The 21,438-nt window shown below is 43.4% G+C and overlaps 1 protein-coding gene across 2 annotated transcripts in view; it reads right to left on the reverse strand.

The window, feature by feature from the left end:
- Positions 1-11,375, reverse strand: part of col11a1a (collagen, type XI, alpha 1a) — a 53,700-nt gene extending 42,325 nt beyond the window's left edge. For both annotated transcript variants that reach the window (XM_058060307.1, XM_058060306.1), the window contains exons 1-3: positions 10,885-11,375; positions 5,238-5,402; positions 4,204-4,417 (exon numbers count right to left, since the gene is read on the reverse strand). In XM_058060307.1, coding sequence (XP_057916290.1) covers positions 4,204-4,417; positions 5,238-5,402; positions 10,885-10,993 — 488 coding nt within the window. In that variant the 5' untranslated portion in view covers positions 10,994-11,375. The remainder of the gene's footprint in view (positions 1-4,203; positions 4,418-5,237; positions 5,403-10,884) is intronic.
- Between the last annotated feature and the right edge of the window lie 10,063 nt (positions 11,376-21,438).

The raw sequence follows: 21,438 nt of genomic DNA on the forward strand, positions 1-21,438 counted from the left end.
ACACTCATTAAACTCCAAACTTAATCCTCCTTCTGGGTTACTCGGCATGACAGACGTGGTGAACATTGTGGAAAGTGTGTGTCAGGATCCAGGAAGGCTGGCCTCGCCAGAGGAGGAGGCACACAGTCAAAACATTGTTCCGAGGTGGAAGATGAGACTTGGCACAGCTGAAGGCTCAAGCCGGGCTATACAAGGCCTGAATCCCAGGTACAGATCCATGTTGGATCACTTGAATTCATTTCCTCAAATCTTTCTTTTCCAACGCCACCCATACGTGCACATTCCCGCAATGGCGCTTTGGGGCAAATAAACGTGCAACACTGCACTCTTTAGGCTTAGCCGGGCAGCCGGAAGGATTACCTGTCACATTATATGGCCGGGAAGTAATGGCTGACTTCAGCTGGTCCGAACCAAGACTTTTACATCATATGAACTTAAAGGTCCCTTACTACGTATATACTACAGTGGCAACTCAAAATGTCGTGTTGCTGCTGGATGTTCAACGTATCCAAGTGGTACTTTAAGTTTAATTTCTTTTCCAAAAGAATAACGCTTGATTTTTGTTCTTTGCAGTGATCATTTCACTGATGACTGCTTCCAAATTTACAAAAGCACAACCCACATTATGGTTATGATATCATTAAAGTACATTTAGCCCAACAGAGGACCAGTAACGTCATGGCAGTGGTCAGACTTAAGCATAAATTGGCCGCAAAATGGGACTAGTCAGGATGATGTGCTTTTTTGGACTGATGATACCATAATAGGATGTCTGCATGGGTGCCATACCATAATAGGATGTCTGCATGGGTGTCTGTGACCTTGTTTCCAAAAGTCTGACTTTTAGTGTCATTTGACTGAAAATGTCACTTTCCAACTCAAACAAAGTAAGTAAAGTTTCAACAATAAAATTGTGCAAAGGACTGGCTGCAACTTATAAGAACACAAAATACACAAAACCACAAAATATAAGAACAACAGCACTGGCTAGCGTATGCTAACAATAGCGGTTTAAAAGCATAACTTATACCAAAATAATAGTTATGGTTAGACCTACACTATTTTGCATAGTCAAAGCAGGAATATGGCATTTGTGGTACATTTGAATGTTGGCGCCCTCTCTGCAGCTAAAGAACTCCCTGGATTTTGGGGGTTCAATACCCCCCCCCACAAAAAAAAGAGGTAAATTCTATATCTCCAGTAACATGGCCAAAAACAGATTCTCAAAACTACATTTAAATGTTGGCGCCCTCTCTGCAGCTGGGGAACTCCCTGGATTTTGGGGGTTCAGGACCCCCCCCCCCCAAAAAAAAGAGGTAAATTCTATAACTACAGTAACATGGCCAAAAACTGATTCTCAAAACTACATTTAAATGTTGGCACCCTCTCGGCAGCTTGGGAAGTCACTGGATTTTGGGGGTTCAGGACCCCCCCCCCCCAAAAAAAAAGAGGTAAATTCTATATCTACAGTAACATGGCCAAAAACAGATTCTCAAAACTACATTTGAATGTTTTCGCCCTCTCGACAGCTGGAGAGTTCCCTGGATTTTGGGGGTTCGGGACCCCCCTCTCCCCCCAAAAAAAGAGGTAAGTTCTATATCTACAGTAACATGGCCAAAAACTGATTCTCAAAACTACATTTAAATGTTGGTGCCCTCTCTGCAGCTGGGGAACTCCCTGGATTTTGGGGGTTCAGGACCCCCCCTCCAAAAAAAGAGGTAAATTCTATATCTACAGTAACATGGCCAAAAACAGATTCTCCAAACTACATTTGAATGTTTTCGCCCTCTCGGCAGCTGGGGAGCTCCCTGGATTTTGGGGGTTCGGGACCCCCCTCTCCCCCCCAAAAAAAGAGGTAAATTCTATATCTACAGTAACATGGCCAAAAACAGATTCTCAAAACTACATTTGAATGTTTTCGCCCTCTCGACAGCTGGAGAGTTCCCTGGATTTTGGGGGTTCGGGACCCCCCTCTCCCCCCCAAAAAAGAGGTAAGTTCTATATCTACAGTAACATGGCCAAAAACAGATTCTCAAAACTACATTTAAATGTCGGTGCCCTCTCTGCAGCTGGGGAACTCCCTGGATTTTGGGGGTTTCAGGACCCCCCCCCCCCAAAAAAAGAGGTAAAATCTATATCTACAGTAACATGGCCAAAAACAGATTCTCAAAACTACATTTAAATGTTGGTGCCTGTTGGTGCCCTCTCTGCAGCTGGGGAACTCCCTGGATTTTGGGGGTTTCAGGACCCCCCCCCCCCCCAAAAAAAGAGGTAAATTCTATATCTCCAGTAACATGGCCAAAAACCGATTCTCAAAACTAGATTAATTTCTCAGCAGTCTCTCTGTTTATTTATTCTCCCTTATCCCTGCACAAGGGTTCATGTCAGCTCAGGCAAAGCCTTTTGTGAGAACTTGGATTTCTGAACCCGGGAGCAGATAATCAGTTTTATGCTAAAAGGTTAGCAGCGCTGTTCCTGGTTGGGTGAGGTAATCCAAGGGGGTAAAAAAGGGAAGTTTAGCATGGCCTCCTCCAACCCTCCCTCTAAAATAACAGGCGGCGAGTTCATGGATGAGGTCAGGTTGCCCACTGTAGTCCCTGCTGCGCCCCAGTAATCCAGTGTCTCACTGTCTCTCGCCTGTCTGTGCCCAAAGACCCCCGACGGGACGGATAATCCAGTGATAGGCACCTATGGCGCAACAATGGGGAGATCTACATTGTCTTTTTTGTCCAAAAAACACTAAACTTTGAATTTCATGTTTAGCGTCCCCCGTGGTTAGAGTGTTTTTTATTTTACACCAAAAAGTACTTCATTTTGTGTACATTTTCAGGTTAGCATACATACAATGTAGCACATTATACGTTTTGTCCTGACTATCGCATGCCTGAATAAAAAGCAGTTTAATTATAAATGTAGTACTCGAGAGGCGGGGTACACCCTGGACTGGTGGCCAGCCAATCACAGGGCACATATAGACAAACAACCATTCACACTCACATTCATACCTATGGACAATTTGGAGTCGCCAATTAACCTAGCATGTTTTTGGAATGTGGGAGGAAACCGAAGTACCCGGAGAAAACCCACGCATGCACATGGGAGAACATGCAAACTCCACACAGAGATGGCCGAGGGTGGAATTGAACCCTGGTCTCCTAGCTGTGAGGTCTGTGCGCTAACCCCTAGACCACTGTGCCGCCCTAAATAAAAAGCAGTTTAATTATAAATTTAGTACTCCGTGATTATTCATTCATTCATTCATTTTCTACCGCTTGTCCTCACGAGGGCCGCGGGGGTGCTGGAGCCTATCCCAGCTGTCTTCGGGCGAGAGGCGTGGTACACCCTGGACTGGTGGCCAGCCAATCACAGGGCACATATAGACAAACAACCATTCACACTCACATTCATACCTATGGACAATTTGGAGTCGCTAATTAACCTAGCATGTTTTTGGAATATGGGAGGAAACCGGAGTACCCGCAGAAAACCCACGCATGCACATGGGAGAACATGCAAACTCCACACAGAGATGGCCGAGGGTGGAATTGAACCCTGGTCTCCTAGCTGTGAGGTCTGCGCGCTAACAACACAACCACCGTGCAGCCCCTCTATGATTATTCCCTGTTTTATTGTGAAAATTGTCATTATTTTAGTGTCGACCTAAGACTTCTGCACCATACCAAACAGACAAATATTGTTCAGAAAAACATGCACAGACCCCCACAAAGTGGACCCTGATGAAAGGCTTGAACAGCACAGGCGTCCCGTGGAGTGTTTTGGTTGGGTGCACGCCTTCACTGAGCACTTTTCAGCAGTTAGACAAAGACAATAAGGGTCATAAGAAAAAAAAAGGGTCTGACTGTGTTCAGTTAGCAGCTGTGTCATGTGTACATGTGTACATATGTGTACATTTTTGGCTAAGGACCCCATCCCGTATTTGAAGTTGGCTGAGCTTTGATAGAATGAATTATTATTAACATACAGTATAGTGTAACTTTCGATGTTTCTGGCACCGGTACAGTTCAGGGACTGTGATGAAACCTGTCTTTGAATGTGCAATTACATTCCCCCTTTAGCATTTAATTGTAATATCGGTATGTGTTCAACCACTCCCTGCATGTCTTCCCCCTGAGCTTTCGGTCTTGTCACTCCCGGTGTGTTTTTTATATATGTTGATGGAAAAACGAGTAGGATCGGACATACTTTCCGTCTGCAAGGTTGAGTGTACGGAAGAGAGGGTAGTCCTCCGGGGCGGGCTTGCCGGTCTGGTCCTCGTACAGGAAAACAGGCGAGCGTCCCACTTCAATCCCAAGCTGCTGGACCCCCTGTTCGTTGTAAATGGACAGCAGGAAGGACTGGAGGCCAGACTTGGGGCGCACTGTAGTCAGGATGGAGAAGTCCTCGGGGAAAACACCTTCTGTTTTGAAAAAAAGTTTGCAGACAATTAATTCCTGTGTCTGCACATTTTATCCAGATTCTCATATTTTGGGCCTAATATGTGAGAACAAGTTGAAATATTGAATGTTGCATGATATCACACGTCCATATATGCTACACGAGGCTGTAGAAATACCATAAATGCGCCAATCAATTTGATCTAATCTAGCCAATCTAATTGGCTGCAGCAGCCGTCAATCTAGTCTTCTCAGTGAAGCAAGCAGCAGATTGCAGATAAGATCAAGCAACCTGTCGGTACAAAGTTCAAGCAATAGTGCTTCTATTGTTTAGTTGGACAAATCTAAAATTAGTCAAAAACATATCTGTGGCTGTGGGCAACCTCTTGATGTATATTTTTGTTTTGTTTATGCGAGGTATCTAGCAGTTATTTATCTCTACATGTGTTTTAAAGCAGTGGTTTGTGTGCCAAATTGCAGAAACCTCACTTCTCAGATACAGAATCTTATTTTTAAAGGGCCGGCAACACAAAATGAGCTGCAGTGGTGAGACACTGTTTGTCTTTCTCCAGCAGATACTGCAGTTGTGTGCCGCATGGATGGTATACCTGTGTTTTATTGTCACTCGGGCTTAGAAAAGTCACCTGTAAACGTGTCACGCACAGATTACATTACATTATTTTTTTTGCAAAGACCTGCAACTCACTAAAAACGGCCCGCCACTTGGGAATGGATGCTATGAAACGTTGGTCGCCCTGCTCTGCTGCTGGCATGAAACTCGTGCTAATAAATGTAAAATACCAACTGTATATTCCGATGGTCCTTTCCCGGAGGTTGTCTTACCAGGGAATAGCTGCGTGGTGGGGGCGCTGATCTGGACCTGCTTGCCAACTCTGTAAGCAGCGTCCGGCTTCGATGCTCTTCGGTGTGTGCAAAATCCAGACGTCTTTGTCACTCCTTCGGGGTAATTTTGAAAATCTAAAACTTTCAGCACATCCACTGGCTGTGCTGTGAAGAAGAAGAAAAGTCAGTTAGGTCTCGTTAGGACACGGAGGTGGTGGTACCATCGTGAAACGGGATGCTTGCTAACTAACGTAAGAGTGATATCACCAAATGTTCATCAGTTTGTACTGTCTCAGATTTGTCCGATATTACACATAACAACAATCTGTTTCCCTGTACTGTAAGAGTAAAAAAAAAACTTGAGTATCCTCTTGCCGTCACTTCCTTGTTCATATTTTTGGGTATGGAACAGACAAATTGCCACAGTTTTGTGTGTAGAAATGAGCGATGCTTCCATATAAAGAGAACAGTGAGATGAGTGACCTTCGCTTGACCTTTCCGGACCTATTTGAATTGGAGTTGACTACCTCTGCTATTGTGCTTTACATGGGTCCCAGGGGGCATGGCGGTGCCACACAGGCTCCTTTCTGCACCGGTGGAAGAGAAAGGAAGACGCCATTGTACCCTGCAGGTTTCGAACACAGGACCACAGGAGTGGGAGTCGAGAGCGCTGACCCTTGGGCCATGTGTACCAAAGTACAGTAGTACTTGAGTTTTTATTTCTTACAAAAAGTATCACCGTGCTTTCATACCCGACACCGTGGTGCATTAGACCATCCACCAGGTGTTCCCAGGCCAGTTGAGGGACAGTCTTTCCAACATGTCTTGGGTCTTTCCCATGATCGTGTCCTTTCGGTCACTACCCAATTCTCATGACCGTAGGTGAGGTTCGGAATGTAAGTAGGAACAACATTCCAAACAAAAGTATTAAAACGCTACACTCATTACCTCCGATTCCTGCCGCCCGGAAAACCAGCAAGGCCAACGAGGGCAGTCAAAGAGCAAAGTAAACAATGTGCCAAGTGAGCTCCATTCTTGCACCAGGGTAGTTTTACCCGGATAAGATGTCTCCTAGAGTTTTCACGGTGCATAAAGGAGCCTGTGTGGCACTGCCATGCCCCCTGAGACCCATGGGAAAGCTCCAACTCAAATTCAAATGGGTCCGCATACAGGACAATGTCCTCCAGCTAAGACTTTCACCGCAACCGCCCATCTCGCTGTCCTCTTTATCCGTATCTATCACTCATTTCTAGCTTCAGGTGTCATTGGTGGAGTGGAATCACGTGGGATGGCTTAACTGAACTCATCAGGTGCTACCGTATCTTCTCAAAATGATGTACTGGTCCAAATAACATATTGGCTACAGGTCCCGGTCCATAATCGTGATCCCTGTTTTATGACCTAAATAAACACTCAGTTAATGGAGCAGTTAGCTTCACCACACAAACATAACACTTTCTAAGCATGCAAAAGGCCTTTTCCTCTCAAATATCTGTCAAACATTCATAATTCATCTACCATATCACGATGCTGATAAGGCAGCATGATTATTGCACAGGTACACTAATGCTCCCCAACACATATTTAGACAGATTTGTGAACAAAATTTGAGAGCTAGAAGCCTTTTGGCATCATAGAAAACATTTTACACCTTTGAGTATAACTCATGAATAAATATGAGCAAAATATTGCAACAAAATCTGTAAAAGTTTCATTCAAAAACAAACCAACACAAAAGTTCTCCCTTTTTTAGAGAGGCCAAATATATATATCCCTCTAAGGGTCTCTTTAAGTACCCGATCCAGGAGATGTTTGCTATTCTTTGGAGAAAAGCCTGCGGTTCGGCCACAAGTACCCGTTTCAATATGGATGTTGTCCGACGGCTGCTGCAAGCGCTCGGCAAACAGAAGCACGGGATCACGCGTCCTCAATGCACACATTCACTTCAGAGTGATGGCTTAGGTTGGTAGTTGTATTCCTACCCCTACCAACGAGCCAGGTGCAACTGGCCGAGACTATCGAAGAATCGATCATTCATTAATATTCAAAATAATCAACTATTTTGGTATTTGATCAATAATTTTTTTATTTAAAATGCAAATATCACAATTCCCACATGGCTACGTTTATGATCCGTCACTGTTTCAACAAAAGTTTCAGGGAAAAACTACCTTAAAAGACTGAAGTATTAAAGTACCGGGTGTTGATATTTTGATTTGAGAACCTATTTGATAACATAAACAGCTGATATCAGAAGTATCGATATTTCAGTATCGATCCATCCATCAGTAATACAATGATTGCCATTATCTTAAAACCACGCTTAAAAGTATCACAACTCCGCCTCTGCTCAACCTTTTCAGGCGTGTGCCTACAGGTCATGTGAGTGACTGGAAGAAAAGCTCTGCCTTGCTTGAGAAAGTATCCAACAAGGTTTTGCCAGATTCTAATTCGGGATGAAAAGGTTCAGGATACGCTGTCTTCGCGGACAAAGAGGAAGCGGTCCACAGGGAGACAAGACAAATATTGGGCTGAAAGATGACACCATGGCATCACTGAGGATTGGAACCGCTTACATTTGAAGACGGGGTCGCTACTTTACTTTGGAGAGCAAACTGAGGAAGTCCTGGTGAGATCCTGCAGAGTTGGATTTCAGCGCTCCAAAGCTGGCGTGTCCCAGATGTGCTCGGGCTGCGACCCTCACACTGGGGTGCTGGGAAAATGTCAATCATCTCATTTATGCCGGTGTGCTGACATTTTAGGGGTGGATCTGATGCGCGGGTGTGAGTTTACCAATTTGACTCAAACAAGGGCAGGGGTGGCATTTAAGGGTAGATTCTCTGAACAGCCAGAAGGAGGACTTCCTCTTCCTCAGACCAGGGACAGACGTAGGTGTCTACCATCTTTACAGTCACAGAAGCACTGCTGTGGAGAATGCAGTTCTACAGATGAGCGTGTTCCTTTCATCACAAAGATGCTTCATGTTCTCATCAGTTAAAGTGAAAGCGTCGGAAAAGCAGACTGAACTGACGGACTGACTTTAGTCAGGACATGGGGGGCCTCCAGAGACTGGGTTTGCCTCAGGCCCCCAAATGACAACCCGACTCAGACATCCTTATGCAAATTAGGGCAGGTAGGCTGCATCCTATGGACAGGATGTCCCGCCCATCACAGGTGCCATCAATGAACTTTAAAAACAAAGACTTGCGTGTACTGCTGTCATTTCCCCGGCCGTGCATCTTTCAAGAAATTGGCTCGTAAACGGAGGAGGACCTTTTCACCTGCAGCTCCCTGAGACTCTAATAATATCTTCAGCAAGAATGCCTCTCTGTCTATACCCCCCCCCCCCATACACACACACACACTCTCCCTCTCGCCTTCCCTAAACTTCCAAGCCACCGTCCTGACTGCTCAAACAAGACATCTTTATGCAGGTGTGATACCCAGGGGGACCTCAGCGGTTTCCACAGCTAACACACCAACTGTAGTCCTGCATGTCGTGTATGCTAGCATATGCCAATAAAAGTTATTTTCCAATACTATATTTAGGTCATTTGGGCTGTAATTAACAATTAATTTGTAGTCGATTAATCTGGTGCTTGCTCAGTTCAGCTCCAGACAGACCATACATCTGCTAGTATTTTTTCTAGTACTCATGACTCAAGTCTAACTTTAACTAACTTCTTTCTTTTGGTTATTTCCCATAACATTATTATTTTATGAAATAATATATTACCACTTTATTCTCAGAAAAATGCAACTTTTTTCTCGTTGGAATACAACTTTTTTCTCAACTTTCTCATGAAATTACAGCATTTTTTTCCCATTAGTTTTTTCTTTTGTACTTTTCCAACCATTTCAACTAAAATGACTTTAACGTTTACTCTTGCAAAATCACAAATTGTTTTTATTTGATTATGACTTTTTGCTCAATTTTGACTGTTGACTGTTTAAAGTTGTAAAATGACTACTGATGTGTTTAGTTTTCCTGCTAAATTATATTTTCGTTGTCGATGAAACCGGATAATCGATGAATCACGGACGTACTTGTTGCCGCTCTACCAGGAAGAAGCAAAGAGTCAAACAAGGAGCTTGATGAGCTGCTTGTTTCCCCGCTTCAGCACATTATGGGCCGAGGACTCTGCAAATGCTAGCTTTGTCTTGTGGAATGCACATCTGAACTTGCGCCCCGGGGGCTGAGAAAACGTGTCAGTACACTGCTAGATGGAGAGGGCACCCTGCAGGAGCAGCTCTCAGCTGTCATAAAGCGCACCGAAGACGGAGTCCTCAATCTTCAATGAACTCAACTCAAATGTAAAAGTGACTTGAGGAACAAGTTATGGAAGTTGAAAGCTAGCCGACTCGCAGCCGACTCGCAGCCTTTACGGCTGTAGGCTCGGTCCGCATACGGGTCTGTGCTCTTTGAAGGCTTTGAAATCATAGGGAAGTGCAACAAGGACCATCATCAAATAAGTGCTCGACCACTTAGAGGGGAAGCATTCCCACACAAGACACACATTGTCCCGTGCGGCTCCCAGCGAAGCAACATCTAAGTGCAAAGTTGAGAGGAAGAAGAGCTGGGCACCACGGTGGGTGGAGGAGGGGGGGGGCGGGTGGTCTGAGGGGTGGTCACCGAAGGCTGCTTTTGGCCTTCGGTGCGGACCGGGCCCCTGTGGTGATAGGGTGAAGCGTCCTGGCCAATGAACCCAATGCACTCCGAATGATATTACCGAATAACAGAGATGATATCAGTGCGATACCCAGACTCCTACTTAAGATGACTGGATGGTTTTATCGACACTTTTGTGGGCAATTCATCAATTGAGGAAGTATGCTGGAGCCTATCCCAGAGTACTGGTGTGATACAACAAGATATAATTGCAGCAACATGTAATAATGTAACAATATTCGCAAAATATCCTCTTTTTATTTCATTTTATTTTCTTTTTCATTCATTCATTTTCCGCTTTTCTTCTCTAGGGTTGAGGAGGTATGCTGGAGCCTATCCCAGAGGACTGGTGTGAGCGATACAACAAGATATAAATGCAGCAACATGTAATAATGTAACAATATCCACAATATATGCACTTTTTATTTCATTTTATTTCATTTTATTTTATTTTTATTTTACTTTTTACAGTTAGTTTTTAGGGGAATAAATTCAAATAGTGTAAAAAGTACCAGTGGCTCTGGTTCTGCTGTTTTTGTTGGCAATAGCACCAAAAACATGAATATTATTCAGAACAAGCATCAAGAAAATTGAAAAAAAAAACTGTATCAACACCATGTTGGTATCGATATCAATATGATATCGATCTACCCACCCCCCTACCGTCTGTATGGTAGAAATGCATGACAATCACCAGCCAAATTTCATGCATAAACAAAGAGTGAGCTTCCTTTTCCGGACACTCTTGTGCATCCAAGCGGTTTTGGATGAATTTAATTGGACGACTTTACGCGCACTTTTCCCATTCATGCGTAAAAGTGGTAAATTTAGTTTAGAGGGCAGCAAAGTGTTTTTTTTATGAATTACCTTAATTTCTAGTGTAACTCCTGAACATGCACAAATACGCATGAAGAGAAATTAAATGAGTTAATGAAGTATGAGGGAAGTTACGCGGGTTTGGGTATTTTGGCGTCTTACCTGCTGCGGTGGCCTGTAGAACCAGGGTTAACGTTACCAACGTCGTTACAGTGGAATCCATAAGCCACCTTTTCGTTTTCCACCTTGTGGACCACCTCTGCATCTCCATGGTGGTCAGTGAACCTTGAGGGCGACTTGAGGTGTTTTTTAAGTGACGTCCCTTCCACAATCCCAAGCGATGATGGAAAGCTCGCTAGAAAAAAGCCATAAGTGAGCAGTTCTTTACGCCTCTTCTGTCAGCCGCCTTCCTTGCGGGGGCCCCCGATCCTCCTGTCCCAGCGCCCAGCCTTCCCGGTGAGGGTCGTCGGGCTTTAACCAAAACGCACCGAGTGCAGTCGCTACACTTGGTGAGTCCGCGGGCGAGGAGGAGGGCCGGGCGAGATCCACGCACACAGCACAGCTACGTTTACAGTCGGGGGGGAAAGACAGGGGAAGCGGCCCCCGATTAGCAAATCACGGGGCTGGAAATTCTCCCGTGGGTCCACCCATCATCAGCCTTGGATCCCTGCGGCGTGCGTCTGAGGGAAGAGGAAAGGTAAACAGGGCCAAAGTTATCAAGGAGCCGCGAAAGAAAGCATCGTCCTCAATGATGGCTTCTACAAATACGCATGGCGTCCTGGGCTCCTCAAATGGGGGTGCTAGTACCCCTGGGGGGACTTGAAGGCATAGTAAAACGCACATCATGCAAAAGTTGCAAATTCAGCCTTTTTTCTGACCACTTGTTTCCTGTGTGGAACTTTTTTAAATATTAAATTAAGTTCATGTGAACAACATTTTTTTAAGTATTTGTTTTTTTTACTTTAAAATGATTTTTGATAAATAAGCTTATTCAAATTTTTTTGGTTTAGAATGAAATAATTTAATGTGCACAAAGAACATTTTGTAAATAAGTGAATTATTTTTGTTTAAAGTTCAATATATTTACTTTATATGCACTTTTTATTTTCAAATATTCTAAAGAAGACCACTACAGATAAGTACTTTTATGAAGCTCTTTTAAAAAGCCTACATTTTTTTCTTTCATGTTAAAAAAAAATGTTATGAAATGCAGGTGAACGTTATAACGAGATTATAATGCTCAATTTTAGCTATTATAACTATGCATTATTATTGTGCTTATATAGTTTAGAGTGCTGGAGTGATGTTGGGAATGTTTCATGTTTCCGTCAGGAAATAAATGGATGCTTAAACATGAATGGTCCCGTTATACCGTACACTCAAGACGAAGAAGGTGGAGTCGCTTTAAGACTAGCGGAAGATGAAAACTCCAACAGTGGAGTATTGTTTACTTTATGACAAATGATGCATTTTGCATTTTTATATCAAGCTGTTTTGTTGGATCCCATTCGATTGTTGGCCATCACGACTGTAAAACTAAACACTACATAAGACCAAATGACAAACGTCCATCTGAACAACCTTGAGGAGTTCTTCGTCTCCAGGCAGTTTGAGGACAGTCGGCTCCTTGTATGCGTTGCCTGGTGCGCTAGTCGAGGGATGGATCTGACTTGGCTCTTGGTTCCGAGTGAAAATACTATCAGATGTTTGGTCCGCCATGCCCTGGAGGCATCACAGAGTCCAGAGTCATTTTCCCGGGATGAACCGGTCATCATCGAACATCCTGTGCTTTTGATCATGAGCCATCATGAACCGTTTCCATCAAAAGTTAATTAAATATAGGATCAGTTACAGGCGAAATCGACCAAATTTTGTTTTGGTTATGGTACAATATGGTGTGTAACAAACCTGTACCGTAATTTTCCGTGGAATCGAGTGCCTGATGCATGGTTGACTCACTTTATGATTTTTTTTACTACGTGCAACTGCTAAATAACCTGCCATGGTTATGAAAAGAGTAAGAATTCATGGCAAAGTAGATTCCCTCCACTCATGGATGTCTTCGCCAACAAGAATCCCCAACAGATCCAAAAGTCACATACAGAATGAAGATCAATTATTTGCATCTAAAAAAAGACACTATAGCCTTGTAAATTAGCCATTTACCCGACATGGCATCAAAAGACGAGCGCTTTTCACAGACGTGCTCCCACCAGCCGCCGGCCACTGTCTGTGACTGTTTACACACGGCGGAGTATAAAGAGTCCTTTCTCTCCTCTCGCTTCAGCGTACAGTCACCAATATTATTTCTGGCTTGTACAGAATATATTTATATATAGTGTATTTATAAGAATAAATACACTATACGCTATCTTACATCAATTGCTATACATCCAGGAACTCTCAGGCCTCGGTTGGATGTTTTGCTGTGGATAGATATGAACATCTGCTGTCCAAAATCATAAGCTCATACACATGCATCACATAAAGACTTCATAAGATGAGATTGCATGGATTCAATCGGTCATTTCCAGTATAGAGTATGTACCGTATGTAAGAATGCTTCCTATTTATGCACATATTTTAAACTACTAAAGATGTGTCCACCTGCATGAAGCGTGGTAGCACAGCCAAGGTCTGGGGGTGCACAAGTGCTGTCGCCGGGAGCTGGGGAGCTGCGGTTTCTTGGGGGAAATTCCAACGTGTACCGTGACATTCTGAAGCAATGGGAAGCTGGGCTGCATGGTGGTTACCCAACAGGAGGACCCTAAACACACCGACAAGATGACGCTTGCCTTGCTGACGTAGCATACGATGCAGCGCTAGCAGTCGAACGTGTGTAAGACCCTTGAGTTTGTCCTTTATAAAGTTCATATTCATTGTCATTGACGCGATGCACGTGAATGCACCTGCCGTTTCTATCTGTTCACGCATGATGACATGATGATCTCGCACACCAGGTCCATGGGTTTTAAGCAAAGGAACACATTAGTCTCTCATAAGAAGTAGCCTAATTCTGAAGCGGAGGAAGAGGAAGCAGTCTGACATGCGACAAGCTGTTTATTTGTCTCTGAAAGTTAGGAATGTCCCGCTGTGTGAGAACACTACTGGAGATGTTCGTGATGCCTTCAGCGAGTGATGCTTCTGTAAGACATCACTGGAGCATGCGTAGATATGCGCCATGATGGCTTTCTCATCGATACCCCATATTGTCCAGAACTTCAGTACTCGCCCCTTTCTTTAGAACTTCATTCCTGTGTCATATCCATAAAATATGTCAGGTTAACGGTATTTTTGGTAAGTTCACAGAAACGCTGTAAGGCACGATGCGATATCTTCGTATGATCAGTGATTGACAGTTTGACTACAACACATTTTTTTTCTTCCTGTACAAGGAGGCGCCTACTGTTCCGCTCGACGTTTTGGCCGGTCCTACAAATGGATGGATTTAAAGTATTACTTTCACACCTGGTCTCAGGAGATCTCCAGTGAGCCCCCAGGATGAGAATGTGGAGAGCTGGTATGTGAGTTTGCAGCTGGGGGGAAAAACACGTCTTATTGTGCAGCAAATACTTTCTACGGGTGGAGATGAAAAAATAAAATGTTCACGGGTGGTTGTTGAAAGGTCAAAATGGACTCAGGTGGTCTTTTTTTGTTAAGAAGTGCTGAAGAAAGCAGATGAAAGGAGAACTGGACGCACGTTGGTTTTGGTGTGCGTGGAAACTGGTGGCCTTGGACATTTGTAAAAGGACACAACTCTTAATTTTAAGTTGTAATTTAAGTTATTTTTTATGATGATTCAAAATGAAGCTGGGTTCTGGTGTCACACCGGTAGAACCAATAGACTATTGACTTGATTGATTGACATCAATTAATGAAGAATTTGATTTGGAGTGATTTTATGCGGTGGAAAAACAATACATGCCTGGAATTTGACTGATTGATATTCCTCGTTGTTGCCTTCCTTCACGTGATTGTCCAACGATGGTGTTTCAGCAGAATTGGTCCACGTGTCCATGGTCTTCAGAGCAGCCAGTGACTCAAATATTCTCGCCCACAGTTCCTGGTTTACTCTGCAGCCAGACAAAGTCAAGTCAGTCTCATTCACAGAGCGTCTTTTCATATATTTCCTCCTCTACTCTTTGACTGGGTTGACTTTCTGCACTCGAAACAACTTGCAATAAGTAAAACCATCAGCCTGCTGGTCACTGAAACATCTTGAATTCCTGATTCCCACACTCTTATGGCTTTGAGCGCTGAAAAAACAATACTGGCCTCAAATATATGCAATAGTGTCACCATAAAACGCTGGCATATTCAGTAAATATGATCCGGATGCAACAATACATATGAATCCGTATTGAATGTTTGCTACAGTTCAGGTACCACAAACAAAATGACCACATAGGAAGGCGTGTGACCGGAATAGGAAAGGATGTACTGTCATGAACAGCTGCCATATTTGACCTCTGACACCCCTTCGGAAGTTGGGTAAAAAGGTCACAGCGCTCAAGACAAATCCGAGTCCCGCAGCACTTATGTCCAAGTGGATTTCTCTCATGCGTCAGGCTCCAGCAAGTCATCCATTGAAGCCCCCTGAGGCGGCCAGAACGCTCATGTTCATGTAGGAGATAGAAATGGAAGAATGAAGGGAGACGTCTGGATCATTAGACAATTTAGAACATTCAAGTCAGGATGAACTCCAAGCAGTTCTTCTTGTCTTATGGATTTCTTTGATAAGTGCTTTGAGGATCCTGATTGTATGGGACTGAATGGATCTGGATCCTGAAGGGGATGGAGAGTACCCCAACAGACTTGAGGGCATTGACTCTCAACTTGTAGGTTGTAGACCCGTTTTCAGTCATTTTTGGTCATCACTCGTCATTCATGATTCATGATTCATGATGGGTTCGGTCAAACCAGTTGAGAACCCCATCTTTAGGGCATAACCAAAATCCGGGGTGTGGGGTCCACCCTTGGACCGCCCTCACATTGCATCATTTATATATTGTCTAAACGCCCGTTTCACACATTTGGCACCCAGTTCTCTGTCACTCATGCAATTACTTTGACCCTAAGACGCTACTCTGTAAATCGTTCTGTGGCGGTCGGTTCCGGGTGCACAAATCTGCAAGCGACATTCCTGGCATTCTCCCAGTGGGTGACACCACGTTTGATCCTTACACTTCTTCTTCTTCCATGAACCTTTGCGTATACGTGGCTCTGTAGAGAGCAGATAAGTAAACACATGAACTGGTTGAAACTTGTCTCGTATGAAAACAGTTTGCATTAACTGTGGCCGACTTTTACTATTAATCATACAGAAAATTGCTACAAGCATATTTTGGAGGATTGGATGGAAGTAAATGATCTTGTTTCCTTGTTCCTGTTTGCAGTAACCAAGGTTCATGCAGTCAATGAAAACTGGGGTTTAAAAGTTTCAAACCCAAGGACTAAACATTCTTGAAAATGATGTAGCTAAATTAAGATATGTCTGTGTTGTACTGGGTTGGGTAATGCTGCACACTTGGTATCGATCCAATACTAATAATGGTTTCGATAAATACAGGACCAGTATTAATGACGCCGATGCTGATATTGGATTATTGGACGTCTTTTCAAACAATAAAAACAGTCAATAAGACAATATAATGTACATATAAATGTACATACACAACATTTGAGATCAAATGCTTAACTGTCAATATTTGGATTTGAAAATAAAGGAAATGAACTAGATAAATATTTCAATGTTAAATGCCATGTCCTGCACAAGCGCACTACGTTACAAGCTGATCTGATTGCGTTTGACTGACAGGCTCATGAACACGTTCAGTAAAGTTTCCCACGTTCAACTTCAATCTGTCATGAACCTCACGAAAATTCGCCTTCCGCGGTAATTAACGTTTTCCTCACGTCCGCAATATTCCGCTTTGGCGATGAACACCTCCTCCCTGTTTTTGTGGAATTGAGCTTTTATTCCCTCCAGTGTTTTCTGAGTCATTCATTCTGTCTGGTAAAGAATGCGAGTGCAAACTTGCACAAAGGGGATGTGCGTGTGCAATAAACCTTTAGCTTTGTTGGGATCAGACAATCAAGGTAAATACAATGAAATGATGATAAATGTCAGCATCCAACATCTGGCGGCCAGATGAGGCTTCGGTTGTAGCGCACCTCCACATGTTATGCAATACAATACATTTTATATCTTTTGGCTTGAATCTGGAATCCATTCACAAAAGCTTGTAATTGTTTCATGTCGACAACATGTTGTGTCTGAGCGCTTTAGGTGCAAATAAAGTCGTCCGGGGATGTTTGCTTTTCAGAATAAAGTCCCAGCGAGGCTTTGAAAACTCATGTTAATTAAAACCTTATCTCTTCTTTGAGGGGATGCAGACAGGAAAGAAGCATCTCTGAAAATTAGATTGTGTTCCGGTTTATTGCTTTATTACATAATTATGTAAACTTGTCATGCTTATTCATTTTAGATGTTTTTTCTCATTCAATATAAGTAAAAAAAGACTTGTCAGATAATTGTGCTTTTTTTAATCTACAGAGCTCACAGCAAAAAAAAAAATTACTCTGATTAAATGCTGAAAAACCTTTGCCAGATCCTGTGAAACTTTGACAAAATTATGTGAGACTCTAAAACATGTGTCCAAGACCCTGAGAAACTGATGCAAAATCCCAAAAATGGTTTAGCAGATCCTGAGAAATTACTGCAATACTAAACCCGAAGAACGTTTGTGAGAACCTGAGAAACTATTATGAGATCCTGAGAAATGATTAGCAGATGCTGAGAAATTATTGCGAGACCCTGAGAAACATTTGCGAGACCCCCAGAAATTATTGCGAGACCCCCAGAAAATATTGCAAGACCCTGAGAAACATTTGCCAGACCCCTAGAAATTATTGCGAGACCCCTAGAAATTATTGCGAAACCCTGAGAAACATTTGCGAGACCCCCAGAAATTATTGCGAGACCCCTAGAAATTATTGAGAAACCCTGAGAAACATTTGCGAGACCCCCAGAAATTATTGCGAGACCATGAGAAACATTTGCGAGACCCTCAGAAATCATTGCGAGACCCTGAGAAACATTTGCGAGACCCCCAGAAATTATTGCGAGACCATGAGAAACATTTGCGAGACCCTCAGAAATTATTGCGAGACCCTGAGAAACATTTGCGAGACCCCTAGAAATTATTGCGAGACCCTGAGAAACATTTGCGAGACCCCCAGAAATTATTGCGAAACCCTGAGAAACATTTGCGAGACCCTCAGAAATTATTGCGAGACCCTGAGAAACATTTGCGAGACCCTGAGAAATTATTGCGAGACCCTGAGAAACATTTGCGAGACCCCTAGAAATTATTGCGAGACCCTGAGAAACATTTGCGAGACCCCTAGAAATTATTGCGAGACCCTGACAAACATTTGCGAGACCCCTAGAAATTATTGCGAGACCCTGAGAAACATTTGCAAGACCCCTAGAAATTATTGCCACAGAAACTATTGCGAGAGACTAAGAAACTTTTGCAAGTTTATGAAAAACTATTGCAAAATCATGACAAACTTTTGCGAGATGCTTAAACTTCTCAGACCCTGAGAAACATTTGCAATAAATCCTTTGTAAGATCCTGAGAAAAATGAGTGAGAACCTGAAAATGCTTGGAAAGGCTAAGTTTTTGAAGTTCCTCCTCCATGACCGTGTGCAGCAGCTGACCCAGAAATAAATACTCCAAGTAAACAAAGGACTGAAAAACTCAGGATCTGCAAAGGTTTCTCAGGATGGCAACAGTTTGGATGAATTTCTTCAGAAAAAGCCCCCCAGGGGGTCTCTGGTTACTTTATTTGGAATATAGAGTCAAATTGTTCTGGAAATCCCAAGATTATCAATGAATATTGCAACAATTATGCAAATGCATGATGAAATCCCATTTGTGTCCCTTCCCTGCCTGGATGCGGTTTAGGTGTCAGCATCATGAGATGAAAGCTCCAACTTTTTTCACAAACAATCAGCACGACTTGTAAGCTTTTGCGCTCCCATACGCCGGCACTTGAGGATCACAGCTGTTCAGCGAGGGAGGGAAACGGAGACCCGAGACCCAAGTAAGTACTTATTGGCATTCCACACCAATCTGACAGATCGGCTTTGTCAAACACACACTCACATGCACGGGGGGGTCAGACAGGCAGGCGGTAAGAGGAAGGGATGCGACTTACATACGGTATATTCTGGCCACTACAGCCCGATATAATACGCCCTAAAATGGAAGGTCCGCTCACACTAAGCAAGCTTCCTTGGACAAACAAGCCTTTCTATATTTCCACATGATATGATGAATTCAGGAGAGTTTCCGTGCAGGCGGCTGGAAATAGCCGACACATTCATCGCTCCAAATAGTGAAAGAGTCGATTTAAAAGCTCGGAGGTTGAACACAACATGACTTTTACTGTCTCGGGGATATGAACCTTGCCTCTGTACGGGGCTCGAAATGGACTGTAGGACCCTGTTGTACAGGACCCTTGACACGACTTGAGAATGCGTGAAGGGAAAACTGCTCAAGACTGTGTTGGAATCATTTTCTTATTCTAGTTGTTCAATACAGGAATCCATTCCCTTCCTTTACAGATTCCATAACCAACCACGATAGCAGCGTACGTCTGTAAAGATCACGTCAAGCTCAACATCCCAAATGATGATGCTGACAGACTGCCTGTGGTGTGGGGTGGGGTGGGGTGGGGTGGGGGGGTCTGTTCAGTCATTATACCGTCTACAACTTCTTTAGGAAAAAATCAAGACTGACAATCGGGAATGTTTAACATGTTCAATATTTATCATCAAAGATCCAGTTTCTCTATTTGAGTCACGGACTCCATGATTGTCATGTGGAACGGGCCGATGGCCAATCAGGACGCGAGCCTATATTGTTGACGGGAAATAGTGAAAAACTCAAAGTCAGGTGGGCTTCAGAAATAGAGAACCCAAAAACTTGTAAAGTGGTGGCAAATACATTCATTCATTTTTCCCCAACTTCCCATCCAGGTCCGGATCAAAGGGAGGCCCAGACTTCCCGGTCTCCAATTCCACTGTGAGGGGGGGGGGACACAGAGCCGTTCCCAGGGCACCTGTGATACATAATCCCTTCAGCGTGTCCGAGGTCTACGAGCGCCACACCCTACCTCTCAGGGCGAGTCCAACCACCCTAGGAACTCAACTCTTTTCACCATGATGGTCCTCACACTCCATCCTTACCTCATTTATATGAACCCTAGATACTGGAACTGATCCACCTGGGGCAAAACCGATCTCCTAATTCTAGCACTGAAGGTGAGTCCTGCCACCCTGGATGGAACTCATATTGTCCGGTTGAATCCTACACTTTTGGTCTCAATTATCATGAGCGTAAGTTGGGGTAGGAACGTAGACTGAACGTTAATTCAAGAGCTTCACCTTCCACCTCAGCTCTTTCCACCTTTATGGTCTGGTACAACAACCGGCTGCCCCAACAAGATCCTGAGATACTTCAACTCCTCCACCAGGGGCAACACCTCATTCCCGGGAACTCATTTTAGGATAGGAATGAAAATTCTCCAAACAGTGTTGTGCATTACAGTGGAAGCCCTTGATTGGCTGGCTGGCTTGGTGGCTTACTTCCACACCAAACCCATTCAAGCGTGCCTTTGCTTTGTGTCAAAACATCTCAAATTGTGTAGTATTCTGTCACTCCTCCATCAAACTCCTTCTCCTCTCTCCCAACATCCCCACTCCCCTTCAGCATCTCTGCCGACTCTTCTCACTCCGGCGCGTTACGTCGGAAGGGAAGGAGGAGGATCGAGTGTCCACGGTTCCTCCCCTCACCTGTGAAATTTCAGAGTCAGGCCCCAGTGAAAGGGGGCATTGTGTCCCCCTGATGAGGAATGCCCTTGCGTCGCTCCTCAAAGAAAAGGCCTCATTTGACCAGGAATTTGGAGGCATCTTGAGAAGTGTTAGACATTTTGTAGGGGATGGTTATGAGAAGGTTGGTAGATGAGATGTAAGGGACTCCTGCTTTCAGTCAGTGATACTTCTCAATGAGAAGGTGGAATTCATATCAACCTGAATGAATTGTTTTGCTACTATTCATTTATAATTTCATAAAAAATGACTTGATAAGAATACCATGTTACATAATTCAGATGTGCCTTATTTTATAACCTGACATGAGGTGACCTACCATGCTTTTAAAAGTATTTGACCCTCACTGTGTCCTGCAACAAGTGGCTTTTCTGCTGCAGCTGATATTTCATGTGCTGAGGGTGACCCCTGCTGGTTAAAAACAGCATAAACATGCTGACGTTGATTTTCCTGTAATTGGGTACACATTTCAGTCACTTTTACCGTCCTTGTACTGCACTAATTTAATTTTACTTCCTGTACCTTTCATGCAATTTGTGCTGTATATATTATTGGCACGGTGAATTTTAGTCTAAAGAATCCTAAACCTGGAATTGAAATTCTATTCCGATGAAGACAACACATGTAAATAAACTTCACCCATTAACGTACTCAAACACTCAGCTTTACATGTTATCCATTCATACGTTTAATAAAGATATTATATGTACTCAAAAAATAAATAAAACAAAACTGTGATTTTTATTTTATAATGTATAATTTTAAACGTGAAAAGGGGACGATTGGCATGGACGTTCCACATATGACCCGAAGAG

This window comes from Doryrhamphus excisus, chromosome 21 (genome assembly GCF_030265055.1).
Source record: "Doryrhamphus excisus isolate RoL2022-K1 chromosome 21, RoL_Dexc_1.0, whole genome shotgun sequence".
Lineage (NCBI taxonomy): Eukaryota > Metazoa > Chordata > Actinopteri > Syngnathiformes > Syngnathidae > Doryrhamphus > Doryrhamphus excisus.